Here is a 10,417-nt window from a genome sequence, read left to right as displayed (position 1 = left end):
GTAGAAAGAAGATGAGAACTAATGAAAATTGGCCATGATATCGAAAACCTAAACCAACTGATTACATTCTTCCCAGTAGTCGAGTGGTTGTAACATTCAATTACTTTCTTGCAACCATATTCTTGTAATTATAAGTTAAGTTAATTAGTAAAACAACAATTAGGCTACATAGCTAAATGATGCTAACAAATTTGCCCGCTTAAAATCCTGTTAGCTTGTGCTCATCTCCATACGTGAAAATCCTTAATGTTTTATACAAAGTGCTGATCAACTTGTATGATTCACAGTATGATACATGCAATTTTCATATAACAAAATGTAACACATTAAAAAAAAAATACTCATAAAGTGTTTAGTAGTTTGTGGGAGATGATCCTTAGTTGGTGGGATTCAGTGGTATCAACATTCAAACAACTAACATTCTTATGCAAATTGGACTTCATTAAATCTGATTCGGGCAAAACTATTTGGCAAGCTACCAAAATGGATGGGTGGTTATCTAACGTGGAAAAGCATAAATGATAAAGCCTTTCGATACATAGTTTGGAACCCAATCGCAATCTTCAATGATATACAACTAAAAAGCTTTCTATTCAACGGTAAATGCTTCAAAAAGTGCTCGATGAAATGGCATCAGTGGCTAATCAACTCGGGCTTCTACATATTCCTAACGTAACAGTGTTTTTTGTTTGCCATACATATTCGTCTCAATATTGTTTTCCCAACATTCGTTTCAGTTGTGTATTATACTAGGTACATTTTGTAGAAAATAAAGCCAAGGGGTGCTTCGGATCGGGAGTAACCACTTTTAACAAATAGTCACAAAAAAATAATTGAAAATAAGATTAAAACTACACACTACATTATTATACATCTAAGATTAAAATATTCACTCTAACACAAATAATTGAAAATAACTTTTTCATTACTCGTTTAGACCACCTTTAGTGGTGGCGTGTTGCCACCAACACCGGCCAACACGCCGTGTAGTGGTGTCGTGCCGCCACATGTTTCGCCGGCGTGCTCCAAGTTTACACCGGACCTGGTACGCGTGTTGCTTGGTTTGTGTCGACGTGGCCTCCTCCCATCCGCAAGAAAATGCAACGGTTACCTTCTTTTTTTTTTGTTTTTTTTTTTTCTTTTTTTTTTTCAACTCTATATATATAACTTCAAACACATATATCAAACACAACAAAATCAAACACTTCTACTATATCTCTTTTTGTATACACACCAAAATCAAAATCAAACACAACAAATAATGTCTCATCCGAATGATTGGTCATTGTATAACAACATTATGACGGGCACCGGTGAACCGACTACTGCGAGCTCATCATCTTCATCTCGACCTTCATCTCTTGGTTTTGCCAACTATACTACTAGCTCGTTTAATATGAGCGAACAACAACTTGAGCAACAAATCCAAAGATTACAGCAAATCCAAAAATTACAAGAGATTCAAAGAGAGCTCGGTCTAAGCCCACAACAAATGTCACAACTTCAAGGTGAAACTCAACCACAAACTCAACCACAAACTCAACCAGAAGATGAGGCCGAACAACCTGGTGGCGTGAGGAGAAGAAAACACCAACGAAAAGGAAAAGAAAAGGCACGTGAACCAAGCCAAAAAAGAGTTTGGACATCGGCCGAAGAGGTTTGGTTGGCGAGATGTTGGCTTGATGCGTCTGAAAATCCGATCATCGGAAACTCTCAAAAATATCAATCTTTGTGGCAAACTGTAATGAACAAATTCAACAATAACGAGCACGGATGGTATCGAAATGATGCGTTATCGGGGAAATGGCGTTATGTGGACAGGGGGTGTAAAGCTTGTGCTAAAAACGTGTATATATGGCAGGGACACGCTAACCCTGTGTGCCGTAGCACCCACCAATCCCACCCCGAAAGAGACCTGTGCCGGAAAAGTACCTCCTCCCAGTACCCACAGTGGCGGCAAGAGCAATTTTTACCCCAGCTAGCTAGACCCCCGAAAACACTTCACAAACGCAATCCACAGTGGGGTGTAAAGCTTTTCAAGGTTATTATGAGGCGGAAAAACGCAATCCAAGGCGTAGTGGGAAAACCGAACAGTGCTTTTACGAGGGTGCGGTAAAGGCGTATGGTGCAAACGAAATGAAGACGTAGGCATTTAAAGAAGCTTGGGAATTTTTAAAGGACAAACCATAGTGGCTTGTGTCTGCTGCGGTTGGTGGAACGGTTTATGGAGGTTTGCATGATAAGGATGACGACAACGTGGTACAAACGATTGATATCGCGGATGATAACGTGAACGTGCTTTTAGGTGATGATCCGATTGAAAGGCCGATGGGAAGGAATCGAGCAAAGAAGGTGGCTAGGACTTCCGCATCTTCTGACGCAACGCAAAGCTCTCGTTCAACAAACTCTTCAAAGTTTGATGAGTTATGTGACAAAGTTAACGCGTATAGGTCCGAAGTTGCACCGAAAAAACTTCAACAAATGGACGCAATCACCAAAGCGGAATGTATGAAAGCCGCACTCGAAGCCACAAAATTTCTGTCAAACTTGGACATTAATAACATCGCAAATCCGAAAGAGAGAAAGCGTTGCATGAAGATGAAGAAGAACTTGCTCCAAGAGTACGGCGACTTGATTCAGTTATCGGATGAAGACGACGAGTAGTAGTTTAAATTTTTAGGACTTTTTTTTTAAAAAAAATAAAGTAACTTTAGGTCGTTTTTTTTATTGTAATTTTCTATTTTTAGTATTGTAATCGTATTTTTAATTTTAATTTTAGTGTGTTTTATTAAATTAATTTGTTATTATAGTTACAAAATAATAATATAAACTAATTAAACAAAATAAAATAAATGCAAGAAAAATGAAAAAAATAATAAAAAATACCTCAACACGCCACTCAGCACGCCACTCATTACCCAGCAATCTGCCAACACGCTCATCAAACACCCCACCCCACCCAGCAACACGCCCATCATGGCTTCAGGGTTAAAGATGGTCTTTAACACAAACCAAAAATTGAATTACTCTACAATAAGACCTGGTCAATGGTCAGCAACAAGTTTCAAAGTCAATATGTCCACACCCACCAAAAACAAAAAAGCCATCACAAAATACTTGCAATTTTTTCACCAATTCTCAAAAACAAAACATAAAAAGTTAACATCAAAATATAATTCCCCAAAATTTGCAAATTGCACTCTTGTAGTTACAGATTAATCCGTGTAAAACATATATCTAATAATAATTGAACAAATTGTTCAGATAAAACCTTAGAATTGTAGAAATCAAAAATATACTCATAGCAGTTACTAATATATCCGATTACGTATTGCAAAATTGTGGATCAAGATCATCAACCGTGAATTCGTAAGATTATTTTAATCTTCATATCCGATTTTCTTCCAAACAGCATTACGAACTCTACTCAGATCTCTTCCTTTCAACGTCCTTCCAATTCCTTCATGTACGGACAACGACGCAATTCTCGCTTTCGCTAAATACTCATGCGGCGGAATTAGGTTATCGGAAAAGCGATCGTCGTCAAAATTATCATAATCACCGTCGCAAGCTGCCGTACGGTGATTACTTATCTCATGTTTCAGTATCATCGACCAATCAGGGACATCAACCGGCAATGATAACGTGGCTCTACAATTTTCTGTCACCGGTGACGGTTTGTTTGAAATAAGTGAATTTTTGACGGACTTGTGAAATTCAGGCGACGATGAGACGTTCCAGACGTCGAACTCGTTGAATTCGAAGGTTAAGTTTGGTGCCGGAACAATTTCGTTTTCGCCGGAGAAGTAGCGGTGGTTACCTCTACCGAAGTAGGTTCTAGATGCCGCCATTGAAATTGATTTGAAGGTTATTGAAAAGTGAAATTAGGTTAAAATTCTAATTTTGCTCTGTATATGCAACTTCTGTAGATTTCATCATTTTTGCTTATTTATATAGACTTCTTTCAATTACACCCTCAGTTTCTCTCTCTCTGTCAAAACAATTTCTTTTTGTTTTTATTTGAAATTATTATATTATATTATTAATAATAATTATTATTATTATTTATAATTATATTATATTATATTATTAAAATATTAATTATTATTATTATATTATTATAATATTATAATATTATATTTTTAAATTATTATACATATATCTATCTTATATAATATTAATTATTTTGCTATATAAATATTATAAATTAATTATTATAATCATTATTATTTATTTTTTACATATTATACATACAATATTTATTTTAATAAGGAGTAGTATATAAATATTTTTTACAATTTTTTTTACAACATTTTTTCATTTTCCATACAAAGTTTTTAATTACGTTTTATTATTAATTAATAAAATTATAAATTAACAAAAGTATCTAAATTTTGTCATTTTTAATTAGTTTAATTATTAATTATTGACAATTAAGTTATGCTGGTTTGGTTTCTTTAACGGAATATTATCTTTTTGTCAATGTTAGACTTATTAACGAACAAATATTTTAATTCGATACCTATAATTCATAAAGAGAGCAAACCAAATCTCGTGTCGTATCAGACATGCGAAGAAACAAATGTATACCTATAAGTTTATGAGAATCTCCCTTAACTATGAATTAGTTTTGCAGTACTAAAGGACTCTAAAGCTTATGTGTATGATATGTTGTTAGGGCTTTATATCCTAACAAGTGAAATTAGAGTCAGACTATAGACGGATGTGGCGGATGACGTAGGTGCCTCACCTCTCAGCGCATGCGTGCCATCCCCGGTAACGTTGAGTTGATCTTTGAGCCATTTTAAAATCTCATTGATCCCTTCCAATGTCAGGTTGAGAGTTTCGTGTGAATGCAAAAAGGTTGGATCCGGACTATCGTTGAATGAGAGGTCTAAATGGACTTGAGTTTGAAGGGAGGTTTGTAAAAAGTGTAAACCAAAATCCCACATCGAATATAGAAAGATACAAATATATGCACATATGAGTCTAGGAGAACCTCCTCTACTATCGATTGATTTTAGAATACCAAGAGTCTCTTAAGCTTATGTATAGAAGATGTTGTTTAGACTATTGATTCTAATTCTAATGCAATTGTATACAACGAAAAGCTTTTCGCCCGCAGAATCTTGTGGTTCAACCTCTTACTTATTTAACTCATTTGACATGGCAAATGACTTTTTTATATATAAAATTATTGCAATGACACACACTATTTTTATTTATTTGTTGGAAAAAGAAGTATGATAAATAAACATTTGTAGTTATTCTTAGTATATTTTTATATAATAATAAAGAGATTCATGCTACGATGATATATAGAGTTTATATTTATTTCTTTTCTTTTTTCCTCGTGTACCCATCAAATCCTTAAATCGCACATTCTAAATCCACATAAATACGGTTAATTTTTATTCAAATCGACCATAAAAATAAAAATAAAAATAAAAATGTACTCTAAAATGGTAAAAGTGGTTATGCGGTGACCCTATACCGGTCTCACAACAAAACGAGCAAGATAAGCATATACTAAGATATGCTTTTGTCGAGAAACTTTCAAAGCTTATTTGTGATATATGTTGTAGGAGTTTAATCAAGAACCACATATAAAAGTAGCAACGTTCACGAAAGTACTACGTTAAGTATATGTTCATTATTTTCAATCGTGACTGTCACGTCACGCGCAGTTAGTGCATTCTTTGGTCAAAAATGTAACGACCCGCAAAAACGTCATTGACGGCATCGTTAATTTAGGTCCCGTTATGTAACATCCCGCGTTTTTCCGTTAAATTTATTTTTAACACTGTTTTTTTTAAATAATATCTTTCGTTATTTAAATTCGTAGTTTCCGTTGACTAACGTTCATAATATTCTCGTTATTTAATTATAACATCACTCGTTTACTTGAGTGTTTTTAAAATATTCGTTTAGTTAATTCCCGCACCCGCTTTGAAACTTGAGGGATCGAGGTTGCCAAGTGGGCAAACTAGTTGACTAGGTCAACTAGTCAACCCACCTCATCCACCCATTCACTCCCACTCACCTCCTCATCTCTTTCTCTCATTTCTCTCTTCCATTTTTGAACTCAAACACCCATTTCATTAATTCATCATCCAAATCCGAATCAAGAAGGAAACATCAAAACAAATTACATATTTGGAATCCCCTCTTCATCCTCTACAATTTGATACCAATTTCATCTCTTTTGGGTAACTTTTCTAAAACACTAGATTTCTCTAAATTCGTTTTATATACTTGAAATGATATTAGTTAGTGTCTATGGCTCGTGTATAACATGAATATATGTTTTGTTTGCTCGATTTGTTGTTTTGAGTAACTAGTTTGAACACTTGAAATGGGTTTGCTTAATCTTGCATTTTGGAAGATTAAATGTTGTTTAAATGCTAAAGTTCATGTTTTAATTGTGTTACTAGTATCACTAGCTTCGTTTTGATGCGTAGGTTGATTAAGAAAACTTCAAACACATGATTATTGAATTTTGTGAATTTTGGTTAGGGTTTGATAGACTTAAAACGAACTTTCGATGTTTTAAATGCCATGAAATTTTATTAGTAAGCGTTTAGTTGTAATGTATGTTTCATTACCTTCAAAACGGCATATCATATGTGTGAATTGGATTCCTGAATCTTAAAATGCATTTTGTGAACTTGAAACTTTGAAAATAAACCTTTAATGATCACTTGACGAGATTTCGGTTATTGTAATTGATGTTTTTGCTTGATGAAAAGTGGTTAATTGTATTCCTTGTCAAAAGAGCTTTCCAACGATATAAGATACGTATTCTAGGTGTTTACGGTTTGTGTTTTATGCTAAATTGAATTTTGGATCAAGACTTGAACAATTGAAACAGCCTAGGTACCAGGCCACGCCTAATGTCGCGGCGCGGCTCTCCTCTGTCGCGGCGCGGCAATGGCCGTGTTTGGGGACTGTTCAACTTTGCACTTTTTCGTTTAATTCCAACTATGCTACGCACTCCGATTAACATGTAACTTGGCCAACATGCTCATATATGACTTCTAAGCATAGAAAAATAGTTCGGGACCCGACCCGAACGTGTTGACTTTTTAGTTGACTTTGACTTGACCGAGTTTGACTTTTAGTTAAACTTAACCAAACGTTTATGCAATCGTTCTAATCTTCTTTTATACTTGATACTTGCATGAAACTTGACAACGTGATTCACATGCTATACTATTCGAGTCGTAACGAGCCATAGGACTAATTGAACATATTTCGCCCGACCTTGTGTCGTAACCGGTTAATTGATACAACTTACTTGTTTAGGTCAAGGCTAAGCAACAATCATGCACACGTTTACTTTGTGAAGTACTTTTATACTCGTGCACTCGAGGTGAGATCATAGTCCCATCTTTCAAACAACTTTTATGCTTTAAACTATGGGATGAGAAACATATACGTATCATACTTTTACACTTTGAACACAAGTACGAAAATGAACATTCCACGTACGGGTTTGAACAAAAAGCCTCAATTCAATTATCATTAGTTACACTTGCAGGGTGTAAACGTGAACTTATATTATGTGATCACATGGGCTTGACGAGCCTCATTCGGACGGTTCGCTACCGTTAGCGGATGAAATATATTTTCGGGTCTAGTGTATGTTCTAACACTACGCAAAGGGTGCAAAATAGTTAAGTTTGATAATTGGGTGCCCGCGATACAAACAACAACTTTGGAATGCAAATGATTTTGATAATCATCTTATATTAAATCTTGTGGTTCAAATGCAACGTTTACTAAAACACCTATGATTTCACCAACGTTTTTCGTTGACAGTTTTCTATATGTTTCTCAGGTTCATACATTGCTATTTGATACATGCTTCCGCGTTCACTTATACTTGTTTGGAGTCAAGCATACACGCATACACTCTGATTACTTGCTTGGAGTCAAGCATACATGCATACGCTAGTGATAGCACCTTTGGATTCAAACTTTTGTCTACATACTTACGCTATTTATAGAAATCGTGATTTTCAACTAATTATCTCGCAAGTTATTTCATTTATACTTTATACTTTTGTAAACTTAAACTTGTCGTCGAACGGTTTTGTAAACTAAACTTTGCAAGCATGATACGTTTCAAATGAACGCGACATAATTTTGGTCAAACGAGTCTCATATAGGGACTACGACCACGTAACGGGACCTAAGTAGTCGGCGTCGTCAATGACGATTTTGGTCGGGTTGCTACAGATGGTATCAGAGCGTTGGTTGTAGGGATCTAGAACGTGCATTAGTGTGTCTGACAGAGTCGTTAGGACGCATTAGTGAATCTAGACTACAACCGGATAGTTAGCCATTGCATTCTGACATACATTTGCTATAGATAGAACTTACTTGACTACTTGTGCATTATACTTGAATCATTCTTAGGCAAACTTCTTGATGGTACCAAGCTTTCATCAAACGAATCCGTATTCTGCCACTTTCTGGTAACACACGTAAATTCAAGATTCATACGCGTAAGGATGACGACGACTTCATTAGTCACACTTGTTCGGGAACTCTGTCTCCCAGATTGTTATTCGCCACCGTTTCAACTTACTATCGGTGTCACACCGGTGTTCCTTACTATCTACCACTTTTTGTTACTACTATCACTACTCCAGGTGAGTATCGTCATCAATACTTAACACTATGGTTGTGTACTATTCGTTATCATGATTCTTTACACTTCTCGCACCGAAATACATTATCGTTTGACTCGAACCGCATTGACGTGAACAATCATTAATACACTTCCCTCGGGGAACGCTTCTTTAGAGTTGCACTAATTCTTGCGATTAAATACGAGTCACGTTGGTGATGTCGCTATGCTTTGTTCATTTTAAAACTTCACGATTACACGAACCTGAATCTATGGAGTGATGTGGGGATGGAGGTATGAGTTAGCGTAATATAACGACACTCGATCAACGTGGATATATTACGGTAAGCCATACCAAAGTTCTAATGACACGTGATGGTGGTTGGACTCGATCAACCTAATCACCACCATGTGCCATGTACATGACTTCATTTTTTTTTTCTTGTTTGAACATCCGACAACTCCGAGAACACTGATAACAACCATACCAGGGACACATCTTCGATTATTGTCGAACCATACCCATGCTTCAGAAGGAATGACAAATTCTTTCAACTTCAAACATATGCTACACGTGTATACTATCTCGTTTTCGCACAGTTTTATCGACGAACTACAATATGCTTATTATGCTCACATCGAGACGGAAGCTTCTCTCACATCACACTCGTACTTCCGTTTAAGGAAATCTTTATTCTAAATTCTCAATGGAGAGAGAGACTCTTCACGTTATACTAGTATTCACCACGAGGGTGAATAGTCCTAACAACTTTTTCAAATATACCTTAAAGAAATGTACTTCGCTTCGGATCGAGATTCTCGTTTCACCTCTAAATTTCGGGGTGCCTTACAAAAAGCCTCGGCACCACGTTTAGGCATGAGTATCGCACACCAACCACAACCCGGCGGACCGAGCAAACATACGATTCAAATCTTGGAAACCGTAACACGAGTTTGCGTTATCAACTTCAAATTTACTTGAGAAAAGTTTTTGCCTTTAACCAAATTCTCTTACAACGATGGTTATCATTCAAGTCTTAACGTCACACCTTTTGAAATCTTATATGACCGGAAACGTCATCCTCCTTTTGTAGAACCAAGTAAATGATAATCAAGTCACCGAACCCGGACTCATTCATGGAGTAACCGTCAAGATCGTTCCAATCCGAAAAAGGCTCGAGACGGCCCGTAGTCGCCAAAGGAGCTATGCCAATGTTAGACGTAAACCTTTCGCATTCCATGTGGGAAACCGCGTAACGTTAAAATCGCACCTTGGAAAAGTGTAGTCCGTTTCGGAAACATAGAAAGCTAAATCCGCGATATTTTTAGTCCTTTTGAAATCTTGGGGCGTGTTGTGCCCGTTGCTTACCGTTTTGAATTTCTGACTCAAACAAATTCCGTTCATCCAACATTCTGTGTATCAAACTTAAAGGCGTGTCTTGCGAAACAAGAACTTGTTATCCTCTTCGATGAACTTACTGTCAACGATAAACCTCACTTCCAAGGAGGACCGGTTGAAACTATAAATCGTGAAACCAAACTCTAAACCAACATAAAATCCCGACTGTCGAAGTTCGTTGAAATGCCCAAGGAAGTACCTTCACATATCCGTAGAATTTGCAACGCAAGGTTTCGAAGAAGAAACAACAACAACTACTTCCAACTAAATTTCGGGACGAAATTTCTTTTAAGGTGTAGGTAATGTAATATCCCGCTTTTTTCCGTTAAATTTATTTTTAACACTGTTTTTTTTAAATAATATCTTTCGTTATTTAAATTCGT

At 36.2% G+C, this 10,417-nt stretch overlaps 1 protein-coding gene across 1 annotated transcript; it reads right to left on the bottom strand.

The window, feature by feature from the left end:
- Positions 1-3,380: 3,380 nt before the first annotated feature.
- On the bottom strand, positions 3,381-3,851 carry LOC139875689 (protein S40-4-like). The gene has a single exon (XM_071863003.1). It carries the CDS (start codon positions 3,849-3,851, stop codon positions 3,381-3,383), a length of 471 nt encoding a protein of 156 aa, XP_071719104.1.
- Between the last annotated feature and the right edge of the window lie 6,566 nt (positions 3,852-10,417).

Source organism: Rutidosis leptorrhynchoides, chromosome 11 (assembly GCF_046630445.1).
Source record: "Rutidosis leptorrhynchoides isolate AG116_Rl617_1_P2 chromosome 11, CSIRO_AGI_Rlap_v1, whole genome shotgun sequence".
Classification (NCBI taxonomy): domain Eukaryota; kingdom Viridiplantae; phylum Streptophyta; class Magnoliopsida; order Asterales; family Asteraceae; genus Rutidosis; species Rutidosis leptorrhynchoides.
Note: the sequence above shows the minus strand (reverse complement) of the source record. Positions and strands in the feature narration are given on the sequence as shown.